The 25,399-nt window shown below is 49.9% G+C and overlaps 1 protein-coding gene across 11 annotated transcripts in view; it reads right to left on the bottom strand.

The window, feature by feature from the left end:
* Window positions 1-25,399, bottom strand: part of macf1a (microtubule actin crosslinking factor 1a) — a 198,271-nt gene that overhangs the window by 8,582 nt on the left and 164,290 nt on the right. For 10 of the 11 annotated variants that reach the window (XM_030082193.1, XM_030082195.1, XM_030082194.1 and 7 more), the window contains 34 exons: window positions 15,186-15,347; window positions 14,930-15,100; window positions 13,695-13,861; window positions 12,442-12,601; window positions 11,739-12,065; window positions 11,062-11,146; window positions 10,277-10,503; window positions 9,865-10,071; window positions 9,554-9,781; window positions 9,184-9,402; window positions 8,897-9,100; window positions 7,814-7,822; window positions 7,023-7,248; window positions 6,176-6,402; window positions 5,965-6,087; window positions 5,790-5,891; window positions 5,318-5,419; window positions 5,056-5,229; window positions 4,711-4,866; window positions 4,377-4,574; window positions 4,035-4,163; window positions 3,344-3,526; window positions 3,100-3,255; window positions 2,817-3,023; window positions 2,547-2,666; window positions 2,293-2,462; window positions 2,025-2,184; window positions 1,747-1,941; window positions 1,397-1,669; window positions 1,124-1,312; window positions 931-1,042; window positions 658-833; window positions 262-424; window positions 6-160 (listed from right to left, as the gene is read on the bottom strand). In XM_030082193.1, coding sequence (XP_029938053.1) covers window positions 6-160; window positions 262-424; window positions 658-833; window positions 931-1,042; window positions 1,124-1,312; window positions 1,397-1,669; window positions 1,747-1,941; window positions 2,025-2,184; window positions 2,293-2,462; window positions 2,547-2,666; window positions 2,817-3,023; window positions 3,100-3,255; window positions 3,344-3,526; window positions 4,035-4,163; window positions 4,377-4,574; window positions 4,711-4,866; window positions 5,056-5,229; window positions 5,318-5,419; window positions 5,790-5,891; window positions 5,965-6,087; window positions 6,176-6,402; window positions 7,023-7,248; window positions 7,814-7,822; window positions 8,897-9,100; window positions 9,184-9,402; window positions 9,554-9,781; window positions 9,865-10,071; window positions 10,277-10,503; window positions 11,062-11,146; window positions 11,739-12,065; window positions 12,442-12,601; window positions 13,695-13,861; window positions 14,930-15,100; window positions 15,186-15,347 — 5,862 coding nt within the window. The remainder of the gene's footprint in view (window positions 1-5; window positions 161-261; window positions 425-657; window positions 834-930; window positions 1,043-1,123; window positions 1,313-1,396; window positions 1,670-1,746; window positions 1,942-2,024; window positions 2,185-2,292; window positions 2,463-2,546; window positions 2,667-2,816; window positions 3,024-3,099; window positions 3,256-3,343; window positions 3,527-4,034; window positions 4,164-4,376; window positions 4,575-4,710; window positions 4,867-5,055; window positions 5,230-5,317; window positions 5,420-5,789; window positions 5,892-5,964; window positions 6,088-6,175; window positions 6,403-7,022; window positions 7,249-7,813; window positions 7,823-8,896; window positions 9,101-9,183; window positions 9,403-9,553; window positions 9,782-9,864; window positions 10,072-10,276; window positions 10,504-11,061; window positions 11,147-11,738; window positions 12,066-12,441; window positions 12,602-13,694; window positions 13,862-14,929; window positions 15,101-15,185; window positions 15,348-25,399) is intronic. The other variant, XM_030082186.1, reaches the window with a different exon arrangement.

Below are 25,399 nucleotides of genomic sequence, written 5' to 3'. Positions count from 1 at the left end.
CTCACCTCGTCCTCGATCTTATCGGCGTCGGTCGTCGGTCTGTATGCGTCCTTGTTGGGATGCAGGGCGGCAACAAACTCGTAGTAGTCGATGTAACCGTCTCCATCTCTGTCGAAGATGTCCGCCACGGCCGTCATCTCCAGTTTACTGGTTGGGAACTCTGCAGAGGACGGAGAGAAAACAAGAGAGATCTATGTCAACGTCAGGGTAGACAGAAAACAACTTCCTGCTCTTTAACGCCGATTGGAGGAAACGTCGTACTGGAAGCTAAGATGCCGTCGATGAACTCCTGCCGGGTGATCTTCCCGTCTTGGTCCTTGTCGATGCGTCTGAAGAAATCCATGACGCGGGACTTCTTATGGTTCATCCAGCGCATGTACTTCTTCCTCCACACGTCGAAGTCGAAGTTGGCAAACTCCTTGAGCTGGAAATGGATGAATGATGTTACAGTTAACCAGGAAACAGTGAAATCGTTGTCGTCTTTCCACTATAGAGAAAAATAAAACACCAGGTTGAAAATACTTTCATTATAAGAAGATAATGCTAAAGTTTTAAAAACAGGGAAAATGTTCATCCTTCCTGGTTACATTAACTTTCCAATCCCACAGCTGGTTTGACTCTCAAGCTCTGATTCTGTCTGCTAAACATGGGGCGTACCTCCTCCAGCCGATCCAGAGCGTCGTTGAGTTTGCGCTGGCGGTCGAGGGCGAGCAGCCACACCTGCTGCCACCGTGCACACAGCTGGTTCAGCCGCGGGTTTCCTCCAGAAACCTGCATGGCGGCCTGATGCTGCTGCTGGTGCTGCTGCTGCTGCTGATGATGATGGTGTTTGCCTGTCGAGGACAAAAGGTAAAAGCAGCGGAGTGAGCGGCGCCTGACGTGCAGACGGTTGGATAAGACGACGTTTCAAGAGAAACGCAGGCGACGTACGAGCGCCTCTCCTCTCAGCCAGGCTGCTGGGAGGCTCAGCGGGTTTCCGTTTGTACGTCTTTGTCACTTTGTCCACGTCCGGCTGCTTCCTCGTCATCTCCTCCATGAACATCTGACAACAACACACAGCGGCACTGAGTAACTCCTGCCGACACACACACACACACATAGCCGGAGAGAAACACAAACACACCTGGTGCTCTGTGATGAGTGTTTTCAGTTGTGGGATGTCCTGAGGAAGCGGATCCGTGTCTCTCTGGACCAACGTGGTCTCAGCAAACTGTAACCATGACAACAGCTCCTCCAGCAGGTTGGCGTTGTTGAGCACTTCGGTCAGCGCCGTCTCCAACCGCTGCTCGTGCTGTTTGGCCCACGTCAGCACCTGCAGACCCGGAGAGGTTCGTCAATATCAGCGATAGATAAAAGTGCTGCAAAGCTTCAGAGCCTGGGCGTGACCCTTCCTGACCTCTTCGAAGCGCGCCCTGATGATGGTGATCCAGTGTTTGATGGTGGTGATGGAGTCGGGGTGACACACGGTCAGGATGCCTTCTCCCATCCCGGCAGCTTTGTTCACATCCGCCCTCTTCTCCTCCACGGTGCCCATGAAGTCCCGGTGTGTGTGCAGCAGCGCCTGCAGGGTCTCCGCCTCCTCGGGGAGGACGCCGCGGAAACGGAGCGTCTGCTCGGCCTCCGACAGCCACTCCAGGAGCACCTGCACCGCCGTGCGAAACTCCTCCGCCTGAGCAGAGCAGGATGAGATGGTGAGCGAGGCGGGACGGCCGGGAGTGGCCTGAGCTGCGCTGCTTCCGCTCTGACCTGTTTGAGCGCCTGCTGGAGGCGGGTCTGCTTGGTGACGGACAGGGCGCACACCGTGTCCCAGCGGTTGCTCAGCTCCTGAACCTGAACTTTGACCCACGCCGTGTCGTCCCGGCCGGTTTCCATCAGCTCGCGAGCCGATCGCTTCAGCGCCTGAACGCTGCTGGTTCTCTTCCCCAGGTCTTTCTGGAAAGCCTGGAGGGTCAACAGAAGCAGCCATGAAGCTCTCGCACTGGAAAACCTAAAGTGTGTGTAGAAAACCTCCATCATGCACACACCTTATGGGAGTCCATGAGGTTGGACACCAGATCCAGGTCTCCGTGGACCGGCTGGTCTTCGGCCAGCTGGGGCTCCACTCGGTACAGCCAGTCCACCAAAGCCTGCAGCGCCTCAGCAAACTGACCTGAGAACAGCAGAGCCTCCTCCAGCTTGTGTTGTCTGGATGAAGCAGGAAAAAAAAAAAAAAAAACACTTTCAGTATGACTCCATTCTGACGTCTGGAGCAGAATATATCGGTTTCAGTGTCTGTCCCTCGTCCCCCTTCACCTCTCCACACTCTTGCCGCAGACGGTGTCCCACTTGTCCCGGACTTCTCCCACCAGGTGATCCAGTTTCTGAGTGTCTGCAGGCAGCTGAGCTTTGTCCCTCATGGCCTTCCCAGACCTCACCGTGGTGTCGTAAACTGGCTGCTTGGATCCCAGCGCCTTCTGAAACTCCTGCACAGGTGAAAAAAACCGAGCGAGGATGAAGTCTTGACTCCTCTGGCGCCGCCTGATCTCTGTCACTGCCTCGGATCTTACCTTGTGTTTGGTCAGTTGCACTTTGATCTTATCTGGCTCGTTGGAGATCTCCAGCTCTGAGTCCAGCCTCTTCTCAGCTTCTTCCAACCAGTCAGTCAGTTTCCTCCAGGCCTCATGGAACTGAAGACAAAGGTTCAAAATACACACATTTCAATTAATTTGATGTGAAGAATACAAATGGATTCCACTCCTTCATTAAAAGGAAGGAAATTATTAGTTATGGATGGTCATCCTTGCAGGCTCATCATGATAGGAGCTTCCATATTTTACCTGTTTGGCTCGTTTGCGGGCCTCGTCCAGGTGTCGCCCGCGGTCCAGTGACCTCTGGACCAGCTTGTCCCATCGCGCCTGGACGCTGAGCAGCAGGTTCTTGATGAGAACCACGTCCTGCTTCAGGCTGGCAAAGCGAAGCTGAGAGCCGGCCTTCTCCAGAGCCAGGACCTGCTCCCTGTGGGTGTTCACCTCGTTCACAAACACCTGGACGCGCACAGAGACGTGTTAACACCGACGACGCACAGTGAGGCCAACATTCACACGGGGATGAGGGATCTACCTTGTGCTCGTCGATCTGGAAGAGGACTGTGTCCAATATGAGGCTCGGGGGCTGAGCCATGTTCAGGGTCTGCTCGGCCTGGGTCAGCCAGTTGATGGTGTCCTGCAGAGACGTCTGAAAGCCGGTGGCCAACGAAACCGCCTCCTCCAGCTTCCCCTGGAAGGTTTGAAGAGTCCGATTTATCAAGAGAATAAACAAAAACCGTGACGAGAGGGGAAAGTCAAGTGGGTCCAGGCAGCCGTACCCTGCGGTCGTCCATCTTGGCGTTGAGGCTGGCCCACTTGTTCTGCAGCATGGCCAGGTTCTGCTGGGTCTGCGTGGTGCCGGGCCCGGCGTCCTCTCCTCCACGGGCCAGCAGCATGGACTCTCCCTGGTCCAGCAGGCGGTGGTACTGGTCTCCTCGCTGCGTCAGCTGGGTCTGGAGCTCCTGCACAAACACCAAGAGACCGGCGTCACCGGCTGCTTCCACAACAATGAAGGACATGAAAGTTTCAGAGTCGCCATCTGCCAAACGTCCCCGAGTGTAAACGGATGAGTGTCTGTAAGCCGATACTCTGAGCATCTGCTCGACGTGTGTTGTGACAAATTGAGCCACACCTTTAAATGTTACCACTAAGATGCCGTACAGGCAAATAGAAGCCGAGTTCAGGGGCTGAGAAGCAGATTTAAAAGGGAGGGTTTGTGTTTAGCACTATTCCTAAATGGCTCGTGTGTCTGATGGAGCGAATGTTGGATGACTTCAAGGATAAAATAAGACAGGATCAATAAGGAGCTCGATTTTCTGCCCTGAAAGACACATATGATCTTTAATGTTTGTGTAAGTTTAAGAAACTCATTTCAAGAGAATTTAATCTCACTATACAGGATTGATAGATTGAATTTCCCATCATTCAAGGTTTTCCAGTGTGATGCTGTAATGCGAGAGACGGCGTTACCATGTGCTGCTGGAGCTGCTCCCTGGCGGTCTCAGGGAGTCCGCCTGTCGGCTTGGCAGCAGACAGCTGGCTCTCCGTCCTCCTCAGCCACTGGAGGAACTCCTCCAGCTCTCCATGGAAACCTTCAGCCTACGAAAGAAACCCGTTGATGAGTGGAGCTGCAGGTGAGGGTCACATTAGGAAAACATGGAGCGTCATGACGTGGAGTTTTCATAGATCAATTTGGATTTCGATTTGTTCTTGAATAATTTCAGAATCTGTACTTTTCTCACTTCAGAGAACCTGTTCAATAGATAATTTTCTTGGTCTCCTCCAGTAAACAGTGTGTGTTGAGTCCAGCACCTGCTGCAGCGCGGCCTCCAGCAGCTTCTGCCTCTCCTGGGTCTTCAGCAGCAAACTCTCCCAGCTCTGTTTGAGCTGATCCAGCTGGTCCCTCAGGTGACTGGCTTCATCTCCAGGAGACGACTCCAGCAGCTCGGCGCCGGCGCCGTTCACAGTCTCCACCGTGGCGTGGTGGGACAGCACATCATTACGCAGAACCTGGGACAGCCAGAGTGGAGAAAGACTTCAATTAAGCAGAACTGGTTATGGCTGAAGCATGTTTAGAAACTACAGCTTGGATTTAGCGCTGACCAGACCGACACTTTTCTTCCGTTTGTAAACAAGGAAAACCTACGTGGTGTTTGGCCAGCTCGATCTCGATGGCCTTCGGGTCGGAGCTGACTGGGCGCTGTGTGTCCAGAGTGGTGTGTGTGTGGCTCAGCCAGGCCTGCAGCTCGGACAGGGCGTGCTGGAACTGCCCCAGAGCCAGCAGCGCCGCCTCCAGCTTGTGCTGCGGAGGGACGGAGACAGAAGTTCCAGCTTAAAATTAGGAACTCAAATATTTGGGCTGTAATGAAAAGCATCTGTCAGTTACAAGCAGTCCTGCAGAGGGCCAGGGAGGACTGGCACTGCCAGCTTTCCAGGGTCAGCAGAGGACAGACAGGAAACAGGGAAACGCCGCTTCCTGTGGTTTCTCTACCTGTCTCTGAGTGATTTTATCCCCCAGGTTGTCCCACAAGTGCCGGAGTTCGGTCAGCGGTTCTTGGATCATGTCCCGGTCGGTCTGGTCCGACACCTTCTTCAGCAGCAGCTCCCCCTGGTGGCAGAGCTTCTCCATGTCGATCTGCTGCTGGTAGACCTCCACCTTGTACTGCTGCTCGGGGCGAGGAAGAGGTTTGTCTCCCGTTAACTTTTGTGAAAGAGTTTAAAGGTGACTGTTTCACAGCTTCTGTCGTTCCAACCTTGAGCTCTTCAATCTGCTGTTTGACTGTTCCCAGATCTGTTCCCACAGTCGACATGTCGCACAGTTTGATCACGGCGTTGTCCAGGTAGTCGAACATCGACTGAAAGCCAGATCAGATCACAGTTACGGCATTTAGACTAAAGCATTTCAAATTAAAACACGAGCTCCGGATCACACAACTGTCTCATTGTCTTTTGTCAATATAGAGTAAAACTAGAAAGCTGAGGCAGAATTTCATCAGAGCCTGAAATAAATTCAGCTGTCGATATAAATCTCTCTGAAGCCAAACAGTAAATGTCGCAAAGCTGAAGCAAAAATACCAGAAATACCTTCAACAGGGAGGAATTAGAAAACAAACTCTCTGGAACCGAACATGGAAAATGATCTCATGATCAATCCTCATAAGCCTGATTGAAAACAAACACCCAGCTGCTGCTGGGAAAGGAGGAGCAGAGCTGAGCTGTCCAAACCTGCAGAGCATCCTGGTATTGAACGGAGGCGGTCATGGCCTCCTCCAGCCTCTCCATCCGCTCCCTCCATGTTCGGTTCAGACCCTCCCAGGCCGCGTTCATCTGCCAGGAGACAACAGGAAGTCAGAAGAGAAGTTCTGCGTCTTCATCAACAGTCTCATGGGGGATTTCTGACCTCGTCGATGGTCTTCTTGACTTCAGGCTTCTCTGTTTCCCCACAGGCAAAGATGAGGTCAGCCCCGAGGGTCCTGACAAACTCCAGCTCCTCCCTCAGGCCGTCGGTCTCTGCCTTGATGGCCTTTGTGGACGAAGAGACGTCACATTGAGTTAAGTGAGCAGACTGAAGCTGGTAACACAAAGCGAGGCTTCCTTTGACTCCTTCACACCTCGGCCGCTTCGATCTGCTGTTTGATGAGCGACGGATCCACGCCGGGGTCCTCCAGCTCCCTCACGATGTCCTGGGAGTCCCGGAGCGTGCTCAGCAGCGCCGCCACGTCGGCCCAGAACTTCCCGGCCAGGTCCAGGACGTCGTTGAGCTTCCCCTCCCTCTCCTCGGCTCGCTGCCGGATCTCGTCCCACAGGGAGCGGAGGCGCAGGAGGCGGGAGCGCACGGCTGCAGGGCGGAGCACAGCGGGGGGTTAAGGAGGCAGCGGAGGACAGGTACGCTGGAAAACGGCCCCACTTTCAGACCGTCCGGATAAAGATGGTTTTTGTTTTGATGCGATTGTCACGAGAGCGGAGCTGCTATGTGCGGGTCAGGAGTTCACTCCCACCAGCGCAGCACAGTGGAGCCTTTCAGTCTCAGAGGGCTGCAGGGCCCAGCCATAAACACACACACATGTGTGTGTTTCGTGTTGGCACTGCTGGAAATCTGCAGAACTTCACTACTGATTCTGGCTTTTTTCAGGATCTGTCAGTATTCCCCCTGCGGACAGTAACTTTGTTTAGCTGACTGGCTCCGTGCCTGAAATAAGATTTTAGTAGTTTTCCCTCAGATTACAGGAGCCTGTGGCCTTTCTGTTCTGACCCACTGCGACTAAAAACAAAACAAAAAACATTTGTCTTATTCAACAGTTTGATTGTAGTTTGTTTAAAGAGACATTATTGAAAATAGATGGGATTGGACTTGCAATGTTTTTCTCTTCAAAATGTTGAACTTCTGCAGACAGCAGTTTGTGATTTTGGGGTAGCGTGACGTAACGGAGCCGTCACCGACGCGCCGCAGGCACTCACCCTGAGCGGCGGGATCGTCGTGAGCCGCCCTGCCGATCAGCTCCTCTCCGCGGGCGCAGAGGGCGGAGAAGCTGGGCAGCAGCTTGTCCAGCTCCAGGCCCTGGGCTCGGTGCTCCGCCAGCTGCTCCCTGATCTTCTCCACCTCCGCCGCCACCGGGGGAGGCTGCCGCAGCCGCTGCACCGCCCCCTCCAGGGTCTCCAGCAGAGGGTCCATCTTATCGTGGAACTGAGGGGGGGGGAGACGGAGGAGAGTTATGAGGAGGTGGAGGAGGAGGGAGTGCTGGGTGACATTTTCAAAGTGGGAAAATACTGAGATATGACGTAAGCGTTCGTGGTAGAGAGACGCCACTTTCAGGCTTTTTATTACAACTTCCCAATCAGATCGACGGCTTCACATCATCTCTCTCAATATTTGGCTTTGAGCGTGTCACCCAGGGTGTGCAACCACAAAAACTCCATCTATCACATGACTGGGAGCGACTAATCTAACAGAGGTAACTGGAAAGATGTCAAGAGCCACTTTGCTTTTTAACGCATTAAAATAAATTCAAGGACTACAAAGTCATTGTGATGAACCCAGAAAAGATTCACACTATAGGAGCCTGAGCTTCTCTTTAACTTATGGGTGTCGTTACACAGGAAAGTGAGAATATCAGTCGACAGAAGCTGCATATTCTGGATAAATTGGCGTAATTCAACTGTCTGACGGGTGCAAGACGAGTGTTTTCACACTGATCAAGTCTGCGGTCATGTGGTCCAGTGTCGGGTTTTAGCTGTCAGTCAGGTCTTACCTCTACCAGCTGGGTGGTGCAGTGAGCAGTGACCGTGGAGAAAAGGGTGGTGGTGGTGGTGGTGGTGAGGGAGCAACACACACAGCAAACCCACATGAACAGGATGGAGGAGGATGGGACGGAGGTGGGGTTAGGAGACAGGATGGAGGAGGGGGGAACAAGGAGGCGGTGGTTTTAGGATGGAAGACAGTGAGGTGACGGAGGAGGAGTGAAACGTGGATTGGTTTGAAGGAGGGGTGAGGGTGGAGAAACAATACAATGAGTTAAACCAGAGTCATGCACACAGTACAAACTGACAGGCAAAATTCAACCCGCCGACTCAAAGATGCCTCAATGAGATGAAAGCAAAGAAAAACTACAGCATGGTATGGATGGTTCCATGTTCTTTAAGCAATGACAAGATTAAGACAAGTGGATGTACTTGAAACACAAAGCAGCACTTCACAACAAACCCTCATTATTATCTGTTAGTGATAAAAACATCATGCTGCTTCAGAAACCTCGGTTCGGTCTGAGACTGAATCCAGAGCTGCACTGGTCTCAATATAAGACGTCATTTCCAGGAAAGAGAAAGCAGCTCGTCTCAGAGCCTCACATTCAGCTCCCGATGCTTCACTGAGTTTTTCCATCACAAACGCTCAGCGGCCTCAGAAACAAACTACTGCTGGATGAGATCAGTGGACAGAACGGAGCTGGATGTCGTCCAGAGACCTCACAATGGAAGGACCTCTTCATCGAGTTTGATTTTTTAAATCAAGAACATTGAAATGAGAAATCAAATTATATCAATAGCCAAAAATAAATATTCAGAAAATTAAGTATCCTGAGTTTAAAGACAATGGGAGACGTTCATTTCATGGTTTTTTTTGTTTTCATAAAAACAACTCATGTTCTACAAACTCTCCAAAATGAGCCTTGAAGAAAAGAGTGTGTCTTATAATGGGACCAATACCGAGAATAAACAGTGTGTGTTCAGTCTGAGCTCAAGGCCACGTCGATGCAAGTTAATAACTAAAAACCATCTGACTCAGCAGATTCACTTCTACAGCCACGGCTCTCAGAAGCTAACGCTCCGTGACGTACCTGCGCAGACTGGGAAACCGCCTCGTCCAGAGCTGTGGCGCGACCTTTGACCTCCTCCTTGATGGCCAGGTAGCGCCGCTCGGCGTTGTTGTAGCGCTGCGTCACGGTCTCGCCGTCCTGCAGGCTGAGCTCGGCCAGCTGCGGGCCGATCTTCAGCAGCTTGTCGATGTGCGGCTTGTGCTCGGCGATGGACTCCCGGAGCAGCTGCGGACAGAAACCCTCCCGGTTAACGAGACAAACGCCGGACAGGAGAGACGCGGCGCGACGATCACTCCGCCTTCACCTACCCTCATCTGGTCCTGCTGCAGGCGCAGGGCGTCCGTGTCGATCGCCGGCGGCGGAAGCTGCGTGATGAGGGCTTCCGTCTCGCCGAGCCACGGCTCCAGCTCCTCGTAGGTCTCCCAGAACCGGGCCACCAGGACCTGGGCCTGCTCCAGGGCCGAGAAGCGCTCGCTGTGGCTCTGGCTCACCGCCTCATACCGAGCACTCAGAGAGTCGGTCTTCACCTGAGGAGGAGTGCCGCCGCCGGTCACACACTGAGATCACAACTCATGAACGCTGCTCATCAGGTGTCAGATCGCCGAGTTGATACTGATCGTCTAAAAAAAGTAATCTGGTTACAGACTTAATATTAATGAAGAAAAGGCGTTGGCTGACCATCAGAGCGTCCTTCTGAGCGTCGCTGCAGGTTTCCAGGATGTCGTCTCTGGTGCTCAGCAGCTGATCCACGGTGTCTTTGTGTCTGATGATATCGATGTTAAACGCTCGCTGCACCTGCAGCTGGGCCACGGTCACATCGGGCTCCAGGCTGAGCGGACCCAGAGACGCCAGCTTGCGCTCGGTCTCCCCGACCCAGGCGAGCTCTGCGTCCACAGCCTCCTCGTACTGAAGTGTGAGATTTACGATAAATAAACGCTACAGCAAACAACAGGCAGAAGGAAAGACTGCTGAAGAGGAAGCTGCAGTACCTGCTGGGACCTCTGGATGGCAGCTTGCACCAGCTGCACCCGCTGAGTGATGGTTTCGTCGGCCTGCCGGTAGCGCTGGTTGGCGTCGGCGACCAGGCGGTCCAGGCCTTCGCGGGCTCGCCACGGCACCAGGTCCAGCAGGGCGCTGCCCACCTCGTTCACCGTGTCCAACACCAGCCGCTTCTCCGCAGACACTTTCTTCAGCTCCTGCAAAACGGAAACCACAGACTCAGTCTCCCAGAGCAACAGACGGCCGTCAGGAGAAAATACAGTCTGAGTCTCACTTCATGTTTCACCCAGAGCTGAGAGCAGAGTCACAATCCGACAGAAGAGAAGCTTCTCGAACTGTAACTTCACTTCATTCAGGTAATGATGTTTGATTATTGAATGTTCTGCCATATTTTGCTCGCACCTTCTGCCTCTCCTGGTACGCAGGCGTGGCGTCGGGCTCCACGTTGTTAAGCTCCGCCTCCACGCCGTCCAGCCACTGGTTGACGTCGTCGTGGGCGCTGGCGAAGCGCGTGGAGAGCTGCAGCGCCTGCTCCAGCGTGCGCAGCGCCTTGCTGCTGCCGGCCGTCATCTCCGCGTAGCGAGACTTGATGCCGTCCAGCTTCTCCTGGATCAGGAGCACCTCCTCGCCTGAGGGCGGGGTCAGAGGTCACAGGTCAGTGTGGAGAAAAACCCACTTCTGTTTGTTTAGTTTCGACATGTAGTTTTGATACACTGCCTCGTCTCTGTTATACTGTGAATAATAAAATCTGTGAGGCTGTTATTTCCCCCTGATGTTTCCTCGATGATCAGTCGTTACGTAAAGCAACTCGTCTGAGACGCTGCAGAGCTCCGATCAACTCGAGCTGATGGAGATGTGTGGTTGTGGTCATGAGGGTCTGACTCTATAAAAACAACTCAAACAACACTAACCAGTGTGTTTATCGTCACGATACGCTAACAGGAATAGAAACCAGATCAATGTGGTTTGGAAGAGACTCCATAACCAAAAAGGAAGTTCAGTTGTTGAGTGTGTGTGTGTGTGTGTGTGTGTGTGTGTGTGTGTGTGTGTGTGTGTGTGTGTCTCAGTACAAACAGTGTTGGTTCTCAAATCAGCACAAATAAGCTGATTTACTGTTTCAGATTCTGATCAAGTATCTCAAACAGCTGTCCTGAACAGAAAACATGACTGAAGTCTGAGCGGCTTACCGGTGGTCTGTTTGAGTAAAGCTTGTCCGTTTTTGATGGCCTGGTCCACGGTTTTCTTTCTGCTCAAGATCTCCTCATTCAGGGACTGAAGGGAGAGAGACACCAGGTGTCAACAGACGTACGTTACAGAATTACAGCATCTAGAGGGAAAGTAGATGAACTGTTTCCACAGTGTGTCTGTTTACAAAGTGAAAATCCATTATTGGCTTTCTGGAGTCATCAGATTATTGATGCGATAAAGTATATCCGATTAATGCAACTACATTCCCAGTCAGTCAGATTTATTATTATCTTTGCTCTGTGCAAACACATAAAATAGCTGGAAGCGGCTTCAAAAGGGAAAAAGGGGAAACTTCTGGAGCGATGAGACAAATTTCATATGGAAAAACCCTGAAAATCCATCAGCTCCCAGAGTTCAAGGGCTGATTCTGCCATGTTCGACAAGGCCAGAGCAGACGTTTGGAAAATAACGGTCAGAGTCTGGTGTCACTTGGTACGTATCTGAAAGTGAACTGAAACATGGAAACAGCTTTTCATGTAAACACATCAGGTTCAGTTATTATTAGAATGATCTGATTTCTCTCAGCTGTGGGGTTTTCAGTCACGTGAAAAACATTCCGAGTGACTCTAGCGCCGTGTGTGTGTGTGTGTGTAATGACTTCATCCACGATTCGTACCAGGGTGTGTTTGTGCTGCTCGGCCAGGAGCTGCGGCTGGTAGCTCTGCACCGAGACCTGCGACAGCCTCTGAGCCACCTCGGCCAGCCAGTTCAGCACCTCCACCTCATCCTCCCCGAACAGCTGGGCGTTGGCCAGCGCCTGCTCCAGCAGGCCGGCCCGCCTGGAGCACCAGCCGGCCAGATCCGAGTGGCCCGAGCGCACCGCCGCCACGCGCTCGCTCAGCCAGCCGCGGTCTGCCGGGCAGCTGAGCGGGCTCAGCGCCTGGCTCAGGGACTCGAGGTGGTCCACCTCGGCTTCACGGGAGGACACGTCCTCCTGGAACGCCTGGGAAGTGTGTGTGTGTGTGTGTTTGTGTTTGATGTGAAGATGAAGGGAAATGAGAAAAGAGGAACAAAAACAACAGATGGATGAAAACTTAAAACATGATCATGAAGATGACTAATCAGAAATTAAAAACGAATCAGAAACATCAAAGGACGACTGAGACCCAAACTTAAGAAAAAGACTCCACACAAACAAAAACTAAAATTGAACAGAAAGTGAACTCAGAGGGTGGTATGGTGTGTTTTATGGTCCTTATTCCGTCTCATTAACCATGAGAATCCAGCTGTCTAACAGGACGGCCCTTTGTGTTCATCAGACTGAGGCTTTGTCCTCGGTAATGCTGCCCCACGTCTCACCTCGTCTGAACCGACAGTACCTTGTGTTTGACGATCTGCTGCGTGATCTTGGCCGTCTGCGTGCCCATGGGCTCGGCCGAGCTCAGGCGCCTCTCGGTGGCGCTCAGCCACTCTCCCAGAGGCTCCAGGGCTTCGTGGAACTGAAGCGCCAGAACCTGCAGCTCCTCCAGCTTCCTCTGCCTGCGGGTGGAGAGCAGCAGGACTCAGCTCACATCCTCCTCATAAAACACACTGAAAACTATTCAATTCCACGTGTCTGTAGTAGAGGAGGTAACATATATTCCAGCGCTGTGACAGACGGTTTTATGTGACGGCTGCAGCTCGCTGTCAGACACCGATGTGCAGAAACTTTATACGTTACAACTCCGCTTCACATCTAAGCTCAAACCTCTGGAGCGGCTCTACTGCTCACTCTCTACTTGAACGGACAAGGCTCGGCAAACACAACCAGGCCACAAAAACTACCAATAATCAGAATAACATTTCTGTATGAAGTTTCAACAAAGGAAAGAGGAGGAAAAACCACAACAAGATATTGAGGCAAATAACCGATTCTATCCTGAAGGAAGCGTCGAGATCCGGACCTGCAGCCGCTTTCTACAACTGAACAATCAGCTTTCTTTAGCTTCAATACTGAACTTCAATCTGTGAAGTCCAAGCAGGAAGAAAGTCTTTTGAGTCTGAGCAGACACATTAACAGCTATAGCAAGAAAAGCCGAATCCTTATTTCAATAAACTTATTCATGCATTTTTGATTAATGATGATTCATAAAAGCAGGCGTGCAAAAAAAAAAAAAAATGCAAAACAGTCAGAGCTGACTTTTCCGATTTTCAGTGTGTGAAACCACAGAAACAAAGCAGTCGCAGGAGGTGGTAAAGGAGTGAAATAATAACAGGAAACATTGCTGATTACGTCCAGGATCCAACATGTTAATGTGCCGACGGCGTCACATCATTTCATAAAGTCCATTTTGGATTTAGGATTTTTTTTCCTGTTTTTATTCATACGTTAAATCTGTAATTGTTCCTGTTGTTTCTTTTTGTTGAGATGTTCTCTACAAATAATATCTTCCCTCGTTCTACTCGTCTCTGCTTCTTGTGTTGCTGGGACTACATTTGTTTACTGTTCTTTTTTCATGCCTCGCAGAGAGGTCAGAGGTCACATCAGAGGTTTTACTGACTCGCTTCTCCGGTGGATAAGTGGATGTTTGTGCGACTTCACAGGCTGAGCGTGGGCCGGTTCGCGGCCCGAGGCGGCGGGGGAGTCGTTTACCTGGCGGTGGCTTTGTCCAGCAGCTCGCTCCATCGCTCGGCTAAACTCTGCAGCTGCGTCTGGATCTTCTCCCGGTCCTGAGTGTCGGCCGTGCCGGCGATCCTCTCGCCCTCGGCTCGGATCATCTCCACCGTCGGCCTGCGGTCGTCCAGCAGCCTCTGGAGCAGCTGAGAGACAGAAATGCACAACGTAAACAATGCGGCTCACCTTCAAGACAGAGCTCTTCTGCACTATGAACAAAATATTTATTACTCTGTTACGCTCTCTGAGTGGACGGTCTGTAAGCAGGAATCTTTGTGACGACAGTAAATCAGGACTACAAGCTAAACCACACCTGAGACTGTCAGTGTGGTTTTGAAGTAACTACGATATTTCGAGTTTCATCTCGGAGGCGAGGAGCTCGGCTTCAGCTCAGAGGAATCCACGTCTCCACGCTTTACTTTCTTTCTGAGCCAAACGGTGACGTTTCTTCCCGTCACGGATGTAAACAGGTGTGATTGATCGCCGGCCCGGACGACAGCCCTCGTGTGCACAAACACAGGAAGTGTGTGTCAGATAAACACGGGAAGGAGGGAGTGTGTGAGTGTGTGTTTGTGTGTGTGTGTGTGTGTGTGTGTGTGAGGGAAAACAATGGTGATCTACCATGCATGTATGTGTCTGTTTTTATGCCAGTTTGACTGACAGGTGGTCAACTGGGGCCGCTGGATGCCAGGCAGACGGATCATTGAGCGCGCGTGTGTGTGCGCGTGCGTGTGTGTGTGTGTGTGTGTGTGTGTGTAATATACCTGTCTGAAGTTGTTCTGGCTGATGGAAAGTCGGGACATCTGTATTTACATTTTAATACTGTTTATTTAAAGTGTTTGTTTAGTTCAAACTCTGTATACTAGTTGCTGATGATGATTTATACCGTCCAGTATCAAACTCAGACGGTGCTGTTTCATTATTATTCGCAGCAAATATTAAATAACAGAGAAATGATCCTATTGACAAAAACTGGAAACTCAATCCAATTTAATTTGAGCAGAGAAGCTGGCAGGAGGTTTTTTTAAAGCGATGAAGACGGTGTGTGGGAGGCAGGAGCTCAGACTGATGTGATTCATCGTCACTGTTTTAAATCCTCAAAATGAAACCTGACCAGGAACCCAGTGAGAAACGGTTTTCATTAAATGGAACTCAGCGACCTACTGCTCGAAACTTTTGTTTTAAAGACGTATAATCACTCTTTCTCCCCGTACCTTCTGCTCCTGGATCTGAGCCTTGACGACGCGGTACTCGGCTGACGGAGGCTTCTGATTGGCCACCAGCTCCTCCGTGTCGCTCAGCCAGCTGAGCAGAGGCTCCAGGGCATCCTGGAACTTCCCACAATGCAACAGGGCCTCCTGTAACTGGGCGATCCTCTCCGCCACCTGAGCGCAGACGAGAAATGACGACGGGAGTGTGAAACGGCAGGATGATGAACAGATCCGACCCGACCGGGGCGTCAGGCCGTACCCGCTTGTTGAGCGAGTTCCATCGCAGGTTGGTGCTCTCCAGGTCGTGCTCCAGCGCCTGCGTGTCGGTGTGCTTGGCGGCGCTCTGGATCAGACCCTGACCGACGGCGTTGACGTGCTGCAGCTTCGGCTGAATGCTGTCCACCTGCTGCCGCTCCACCGCCTGCAGGAGGAGACAGAGACGCTGGTGAGCCGACTGTGACGAGGAGACGCCGGAGAGTCGGCGTGTTTATTAAAACAGTCTGAAACACTCAACTCTGCCACTGTCTGAAAACATACAGCAGCGAGTTGATGTGTGTATGGGGGGATGGGTGGAGGAGAGGGCGACAGGAAGGGAGCTGGAAAATCCAGGGTGGAGGGAGAGGAGCAAAAAAAAGGGGGGAGGGAGGGATTATGGGGATTAGACCAGTAAGGGGGTGCCTGGAAAAGGCTGAGTCGACAACACACACACAGACACACACACACACCCATCTTGTGATGACAATAGAGGTAGCCACTCGATGCGAAAGACCCTCAGACTCTGCAGACTTGGTCTCTCTGAGCCGAAACCGTCGCCCAGCTGAAACCGTCTCAGCAAATCGTCCCTGGTTCGACTCCAGCTGGGCCCAAACTCCACCGCCAGACGAAACTCGGGTTATTAAAAGGTCTCATGTTCCACCCGTTAAATTATCGCCGCAATGGCGTCGAGTTCAGGGTCAAAACTAAAGTGGTCAGATTACCATCCGAAGGCGGGACTCATATGCGGCACATTTCCATGCGACTGTTTGCTGCTCGGTGCCGCTCGACTGAAGCCGCGACTCGCTTTTCACCATTTTCAAACGACTGCAGAAAATGACTCACAAAGGAAAGTATCTTCTTTGTGACCTCAGAGCAAAACAGTCCTACTTGCAACATAAAGATTCGACCATATTTACTTCGTCTGCGCCACAACAAACGGCCCGGCCAGGCCTGGTGGTCTTTGTCTGCAGCTCAGGAAGGTCTCAGCGCCCAAACCAGATGAAAATACGTTTCTGCTGACGCTGCGATTCTGTGATTACTGCTTTCAGCATGAGGTGTTTGCATCTGGGATTTCTCAGCAAGGCGATCCGGGTTCCCACGTGCTTGACAACATTCTGTCTGTGAGTTTTCATGTTCTTCCTGAGGTTTTCCAGCTTTCTCCCACAATTACTGTATTAGATTTCAAAACAGTTCCCTTTTAACTTTAGTTTATCTGTCAAGAAAGAGACGTCCCGGTCAACAGTTCTGCCACACCCAACAACGAAGTAAATCTTTTAAACGAGCTTCACTATTTCACACGATTCTACAGAGTCCAGGGCAGGAGGGAGCAGAGGAACCAACCCAAAGGAAATATTCCCAACTGTCTGAAGGACACGGCATGGGGGCTTGTAGTGGCGATGCGGTGGGAAGGGTGGGGTTGTGGGGGGGGGTCCTGACATTTCAAACGGGCCCACAGAGGGAGAGATCGGTCTGCTGGCGGTTTGTGTCGCTGCGGCAGCCAAACCTCCGACGGCCACACAGAGAGCCCGGAGACGCACACAAATAACCACATGTGCACATCCAGGCAGGACTCCACTCCCGTACAGCGGATTGTGGTAAATCCAAGGCCTGCGGGTAAATAACTGAGACAACGGTGAGAAGGAGGAGGAGGGGGGAAAATGTGAAGACAGAGGTTTGGGTTTCAAACTGCAGAGAGATCCAACCCCAAAAATAATAACAGCTACACATAGCTGGATCGAATATGACAGAAAAGATGTGGAAAAATAAGCAAGGCTTTCCTCTTTTTCAGGAGAAATCCTTGAGACGTGTTGGTGCTGAGAGGAGGAAGAGTGTCTGAAATCACCTCAGCAACTGCCCGTAAACTACGGGGTTAAATTACTTTTGTCACAGCAGGAAAACTAGTTTGTGATCTCTCGCTCTTCATATAATCCAAAATAACTGTTATCAATTAGACAACAGATTATTATTTACTATTATTTTACACTAAATATGAAGTGCAGGATGTCAGATAAAAGACTAAGAAGAAGCAGGTTTCCCATTATTACTGTTGAGCACATGTCTAATGGTGTTTTCAAAGGGATCAAAGCCTGGGATTCGTATTTATGACGTGTTTTTGGACGTTTACAGACTCACTCTCAGAAGTTGTTGGGCTGGGTGTTTCTGACTATTTGCAGTGGCTCAAAATCAAAGAAGTTTACAGGTTTCGACTCATCTGGTTTAAATATGGCAGCAAACTGCAGCTCCCAACAGCCAAAACCTGCGTGCATGCGTGCGTGCGAGTGATTTCAGTGTGCAGGACTGCAAATTAATGTGCTTTTAATGATATGTGTGTAAAGAACACAATGCAGGTATAAATCTGTGTGGTTAAATGTGAATGAGCAGTGTGTGTGTGTGTGTGTGTGTGTGTGTGTGTGTGTGTGTGTGTGTGTGTGTGTGTGTGTGTGTGTGTGTGTGTGTGTGTGTGTGTTTTGACCAGTTTGGATGCAGCTGTGTTGTGCCGATGGGCGTCGGAGCTGCTTGGAGCAGGAAGTCTGTCGGCCAGAACAACAATGACTGCAGCCATGACCTGCTCCACCCTACTTATCCTGGAGAGAGTGTGTGTGTGTGTGTGTGTATTCCTATAACATCGAGGGGGGCAAAAAAAGAAAGGGAAAAATAACGGAAAGTATGTGCTTTCATCGTCTGCACACACAAGCGCACATATATAGATGTGTTACTGCTCTATGAGTGTTTACATTTCGATATTTGCTCTCCTCCTCCTCCTCTTTGTCCTCTCTCTCTCTCTCCTCCTCTCTCTCTCTCCCTCCCTCCCTCTCTCGCTCTCTCTCTCTCACAGTGGTTGAATCCACTAAACCAGAGCTCTGGAAAATGTCCCACATACTTGTCATTCTTCTCCACCTCAGTCAGTAAAACACTCTCTCTCTCTTTCGCTCTAAACTGACGAAACTTCATCACCACCTCAACACGACCCTCCTCTTCCTCCTCCTCGTCCTCCTCCTCCTCTTCCTCCCATCATGTCATCACTGGTCCTTCTTTCCTCTCCGCCTTCCTTCAGCTCCCCCCGACCACAGCTGCCCTCCATCCTTCTCTTCCTCCTACTCAATCTCTCCATCTGGACCGCAAACCCACACCGGCTTTCTCACGTCGGCCGCGGTTCAGCGCATTCGGGCGACTGAAGCCCCGAGACGGAGGCAGATCCGGGTCGGATCCAGCCTCAGCCTCACACGGCTGTGTTTGCACTGGCAGGGCAGCTAAAGGAGGCATGAAAACTCCCAGGAAACGGAGAATATTTCTCATGTCGGTCGAACAAAAAGCAGCGATTTTCACCCGATCAGATATGCTGCATTGAGGTCGCGTCAAATCCACCAAGTGTAAACTGCAAAGCAACGTAACAAATGCAGCAGATAAAGAGAGATTAGGAAAGAGTGAAACTATCCGGCTTGGTTCTGATTCTAATCTTGGAGAGCGATATTTATAATGTGAAATCTGAATGACAAAGTCTTAAGAGACGTTGCCACTCATGTTCTGGAGAAAACCGTCTGACCGGGGTGAGAATCAGGAGGCACAGAAAATCTAAATTATTTCGGGTACAAGTGTCTGATTGAGCGTTCTTGTTTTCAGGCTTCAGGCCAACACAGAGACACAAACTATCTTTGTTTTCTGTTTTTTTTTTTTTTTTTTAAAGTGAAACAAAAATCGAGTTGAACGCTGAACCACGTGCATTTAGGTTGTAAAACACGGAGGTCGGCTGAGTTCACGTTGTGCTTGTAATTCAATAGACCGGAGAAAACACTGTGAAAACACAGCAGCCACCAGACTGCATGTTCTCCCTGGGTTTGAGCCGAGCTGCCTGTAAGATGACCTGCAGGTGGTCCAGCGAGGGACCGCCGGCCCATCCAGGATGCTTCCTGCCTTCACCCTCCACTCGGCGTCCGCTGGGATCTGCCTCAAAGACTGAGGCTAAAGTTTATTTATTCTGCTGTGGGGGTGAATCGGTTCTGCTAACAGCAACATGGCAGCTCTGCCCTCACTTGACTCCTTCAGTTCCCTCCTCCTCCTCCTCCTCTCTCACTCTTTTCCTGTCTTTCAGCTCTTGTCCTTCCTCACTTTTTCTTTTAATGAAGCGGCGCATGACGGTGAAGGAAGGAAGGAAGGGGAAGAAATCTGTTTCCAAACTAACATCGCAGCCAGAAAACAGCTCTGGAGCGACGGTTTGTTTGCAGTCGCTCTGTGAGGCGAGGATGAAGGGGTTAAGCAGATCAACGCTGCGCCCTTATTTGAACACCAACAGACACAAATCTCATGCAAATGAGAGCGGCATTGAAAAAACACGGGCTCAAACCTCACCATCATCTTTCCTTCACCTCCACCCAGCAATTACTCCTCTCTTCCAAGGGGAGTTTTCTCTTAAATAATACACATTTTTATCCTCCATTTACACTAATTCTTACTGTCCTGAGCTGCCTGTGAGGCAGAGGAAACCAGGGCAGCTCTGCTGTTCAGAACTGTAGCGGCACAGAGAAAAGACACAAACTAAGTAACATCACAGAGAAAATTAACCGAACAAATCAAAAAGTTATTACATTTGTGTTTGGATGATTATCTTTATTGCTATCAGTATCAAGCTACTTAGTCATCAAAATAAAACTGATGAAAGGTCTCTTTCTCTTTTAAAAAAACCTTTGTAAAGAACCTGTATTTGTAAGATGAGCAGTAACTTTTTGCCTTAATGTTTAACTGTCTTGTTGTTTTAACAACCGGAAAGGTTATTTTAGTATTATTTCATTTAATTTAATACTTTGAATTGATCTGTATGTGAGCAGTGCTAGAAAAATAAAACAAAATCTACAGACATTGTTTCAACCTTTTTCTTACTTCTTTTGATTTGTTGCTTTTAAAACATGTCTTTTTAAACGCCGTCTTCCTGCGCTTGCTTTAAAGCTGGTCTGTGTACCTGAACCGTCCATTCAGAGGCAGAATTATCACATCAATCAAAGCATGAATGTGTGAGCTGCTTCTCTCTCTCCGGCTCTTTTTTTATCAACTCTCCACCATCCCATTCTGAATTCCATGCAGACCAAAGACACATTTTTATTAGTTTTTCTGCAACAATTAGGTATAACTGCATTAAAATCCCATCTGACCCTTATTATAACCAAAAACAAAAACAAGGACAAAAAAAAAATCAGTGAACATAAACTACAAAGGCATTAAAATGATTCTATTTTTAAAAAGGAAATCATTAAGTAATTGCATTTATTTTGTCATGTCTTTACTATTAGAAGGGGCCAAATGCAGACGGCCAAACCTCAGAACGACGGACATAAAGCAGCAAACAGAAACGGGCAGTTTCACAGACGCCTGCCTGTCGATCGGGGAACAAGCTGCCACCGGTCCGTGTTTCATCACACAGCATGTGAAGCTCGTCCATCTGTCTGTGTGTCTGTCTGCATCACACACACACACGCACACACACACACACCTCCAGCTCGACTCTCTCTCTTGCTCCAAACAGACGTCAGCGTCGCCTGTCACAACTCTGAGATCCTTTGTCTTCACAAACCGTCCGTCCCTTCCTCTTCGCGACTATTATCATTCAGCAGCATCAAATAAAAGCCGCCTGCTGTTTGTTTTGGTGTGTGTTCGTGCTGCAGAGGGACGGGCAGAGAAAAACCGACTGGCAGAAAGTCGGAGAGGATTAAAAAGTTTTAGCAGAAAAAAATAAAAACTGCTACTAGTGTTGGACTAAGACCCAATTTTTACCTGATCATCTGCACTTCTGATGAACTGCTTTGATATTTCTTAAAGGGAAATTAAGTATTTAAAAAAATTCAGTTGCAGAAGTAAACAAATGAAAGCCGGGCCTCAGAGCGGGTGATGGAGTGCAGCCTGCGGCGAGCGTTGGCCCGGGCACCTTCTTATCAGACATCTAAGTTTATATTTCGTGATAACTTCACACACTGTTTGTGTATCCATGCTGGCAGAGGCGACTCCCCCTCACACCGAGCCAGAGTGTTTACCTCTCACCTCCTTATCTCAGCCACAAAACCATCCGAGCACGGAGGAGTGGAGGTGGAGGTGGAGGGCGAGGCAGGGGATGGAGGGACGAAGCGGGGGGGTTTGTTTTTCATTATAACTCTGGCAGGATGAACAAACATAAGTCAATTACTTACAGAGGATTTAAAATCCCTCCGTCTGAGTCTTGTGCAAATATGAGGAGAGGGATTTCATCAACAAAGGTACATGTGTCTCCTGAACAAAAGACAAGAGTCACCTCGCCCCTTCCATGAACATCCATTCATTCATTTTATGGAATCTAATAAAGGAGCCAGTGTTTCTGGAATATGAAAACCAAACCTGACACCCATCCAGGAGATTTTTAAAGAAAAAATGTCCAAAGAACATGGATGGTTACTCTCCTTTACCGCAAACCTGGAGCCTCTCAGAAGTCACTGCTAAATGACACAAAAACTAAAACTCAACAGAAAACATTTTTTTTTTTTTTAGAAAGACTGCAGGAAATTAGTCAGACGTGGTGAGGAATCTCTGTAACTTGGTCACAGTACGGCTGTGATGACAGTGTTGAGATGTGCAACAGCGTGACAACAAGATCCCAGCTCCCGTCATCAAGTGGGAGTTCAACATCAGATCGTCATGAAGGCTGCTGGAGCCCCGCAGAGTTCTACAGCTTTACAGAGCATTTTTATTACAATCCTGACTAATGTGTTTTGCAGGTTTCCTAAGTTCCTTGTATCCCTTATTTCCTAAAGTGACCTATTGGGAGGACGATCATCTGTTTTTGCAAGTGAAAAACAGAACTTGAAATGCATCACAACACGTTTGAGGTAAATCACACGAGGGTACGAAAGTGAGTCTGTTGAAAGTTGTCAGTAATTCTGTTACAGGCTTTAATCAAACCAAATATTAGTCTTATTAACTATTCTATTATATTCATTTTAGACTGATTTTTTGGAACGTTTTTCTACATATTGACCTTGATGTGACCCCAATGTATCCTCAGAACTGTAGGCCTGCTTCCATAAACAGACATTACTGACCGCTACAAAGAAATTGCGTTCACTTAATGTGATCAACTGAGTCAAGCTCAAGCAAATCCAGACCAGAGGCCGGCACAGAGAGGCACAGTGGGCTGTCAAACACACTCACACACTCAGACCTTTACATGCAGCCCACACACTTCAGAGGCAGATATGAAGCCGGGTGACACCACACAAACAAAGCAAGCCCGACTCTGAATGCGAGATGAATGCAGCGATACGAGTCCGACACGACCGCTGACACCTCGCCGCCGTCGATTCCATGCCACGCTAATCTGGCTGCATTTATAGTGTATCCATTCCACATTCGTGTCGGCACACGGCGGTAACGCGACCCGTACTGTGACACTGATTACATTCTTCCAAACCGAATCGGCACGAACAGAGAAGTCGTCCACAAACACAAGCATTGTCCTCACAAATAATTCAAAAAGAGTGGAAAGCTCTGGCCTGTGTAACGCCACACCGCCGGGATACGCCTCCTGCTCATGATTTGGAATGGAAACCGTGTTTCCAACTGAATTTACAAACAATGACCTGTCTTTAAGATGAATATTTCAAATACAAGCCGCTTCACGCAAAAACAGGTGACCGGTCATTAATATGTGCATGTGCTGCAGATTAGCATGTGCACATACATGCACACACACACACACACACACACACACAGAGTCACCCTGAGGGTAGTTTCCCATAAGCAGTAAACCCCATTCGCTCAGCATCATATTGCAACACTTTAAAGCCCCACTACTGAAACAACTAGCTAATTATGGCGTCTGCATAACTTCAACACACACTCACACACACACACATCCATTTTCCATGCTATGTCTACATCAGTTATTCTCAACACTCGGCTACCTGACCCAATTCCTTTTTCCATGCTAAGCCTCCATGTGCTCACATGTCCACGTCTAATGCATTCACGGCTAAAAACAGACTTCTTTTTTTTTTTTTTTTGCTCCTCACCGAGCAATCCTCTCTTATTAGGGCAAATAGATCAATAAACCAGAACCTCTGTGATTCAATTTAATGCACTCTACGTATTTACGGATACTCTAATTTAGTTTCAAGCCTGTTACAAATCAATCTATTTCAGAGCTTTTACTCAAGGCCAAATATATAAATATGACAATCAGACGGCACCACAGCAGCTTGATGTTCCAGAGTAAACGCATCAGCTCAAAAAACCAATATGTTCTGCACAAAACATTGGGAAATTAAATATTAATATCTGAAAATGAAAGCATACCTCTGACTGTGCAGCAGTGTTGATGCATGGCGCAGCTGATTCATTCTCTGCATTGGAGCTGTGGTCTGACTCGGACAGAGACTTTGTGGGACAAGCCGCGGCCCCTACCTGGGGTCCGTCTTCCTGGGGCTTACAGGCTTGTGCCTGACTGGAATCTGTCTGCGCAAACAGGCCCTGCAGCAGGCCTGGCTCAAGCTGGTCCCAGGTCTGGTCTGCGGACATGAGAGGGGGGAAGTCTAGAGCCGAGCCATCGGACTCCCAGTCACTGTCACCTGCCATAGAGCCCAGGACAAACTCTACCCCGTCTATCCCGGACTGGGTGCCCTCTGAGTACGAGTCCAGGTCGAGCTCCTGAGTGTCTTCACAGGCTGAGCCCACATCTGAGGGACCGGGCTGGGGCCGTTCGGGGGCCGCCATGTAAACAAAGCTGTCAGAGCAGATGAAGGACCCCTCCTCGGAGTCATCGTCCTCCAGGCCTGGGCAGCAGAGTGGTTTTGGGACAGGACTGGGAGGAACAGAACCCTCGAGTGGCGAGGGGGGGCAGTCACTGGAGTACTGGGGTGGTGCAGAAACGGCGAGGTACACAAAACTTTCTGATATTACAAAAGCCTCTGAATCTTTACTTTCCAGACCAGCAGCACATAGTTCGGGTTTAGAGGGTGACTGAGCTAAACAAACAGGCGGAGGTGACTCTGTACACCGAGCATCGAGGGGCAGATCCGAGTCGGATTTCGGGGTGCTCATTGTCACTTCTGCTGCAGGTTCCAGATCCACGGAGTCTTCAGCCAATCCCGAGGCTCCTTCTGTGGAAATTGCGCTGTAAGTCTCTGATGTTGAGGATGTCCTGTCTGCCTCGCATGCTGCTCCCACAGGAGGCTTGTGAAGTTCTGAGGAGTCGGGATCTTCTTGAGTGTCAACATCCTGTGTACATTCAGTGTAAGTTTGTTTTTCGGCCATGTGCGGAGCGCCGAGGGAGATCTGATCCACGGCGTCTCCCTCACCACTCTCCAAACTTGGCTCAGATTGGTCAAACACATCCCACTCAGTCCCCGACTCCTCTTCCTCCTTCAGTTGTGCTTCATCCTGCTCAGCCTCCTCCTCCGCTCGCTCCGCCTCCTCAGCGTCAGGGTTCACAAGACCGTGAGTCGTAGAGGAAGCTTGTTCTTCGTACTCGCCATCACGCTCCGACGACGCCCCACTATCCAGGTCCGTTTCGGTCTGAGCAGGTCTCTCCTGCTCACAGTCTGCTTGGCTGATGTTACTGACACCAGTCCTGTCTGGGTGGGACATTACGACGCCGCTGGAGTCCGACTCCAGCTGCTGACCGAGAGCAGAGTCTGTCGGACAGCTCATCTCTTCTTCCTCTGCTTCACCTTCCTCATTTAAGCCAATGTCACTCTCTTTATCTATGATACTGTGCTCCATTTCTTGGTCTTGTGCTTTCATCATGTCAAAATTTGTAACTTCTATGTGCTCAGGGTAACATGAATCACAGTCTTTCGCTGTTTTCTCTACATTTTCTCTCTCAGGATCATCAGATCTTACAGGGAGAGTTTCTTCAAAATCTAAAGCAGCATTCTGTTCTTCATTTTCTCCCTCCTCTTCCTCTTCCTCCAAACAAGGAAGATTATACGAGTCAAGAGGCTCGGGGTCCACACTCATCTCCACTCCCTCCTCTCCTTCATCCTCTTGACACTGCCTCTCCAGCTCCAGGAAAAGGTCATCTGATTCAGCCCCTGAGCTGGGGCAAGGTGAGGCGCTGTGGCCTCCAAACCCTGTAGGGGGGGTCAGCAATGGCCACTGTCCAGAAGACCCCGATAAATCCCATCCCTCCGATTCCAGTGTTTCCCTGTGCCAAGACTGGTCAATTATCTCCCTGTTTTCTAATTTCAGAACCGCCTCCCACTC

This window comes from Salarias fasciatus, chromosome 22, assembly GCF_902148845.1.
Source record: "Salarias fasciatus chromosome 22, fSalaFa1.1, whole genome shotgun sequence".
NCBI lineage: Eukaryota > Metazoa > Chordata > Actinopteri > Blenniiformes > Blenniidae > Salarias > Salarias fasciatus.
This window is presented reverse-complemented; position numbering and strand designations above follow the sequence as displayed.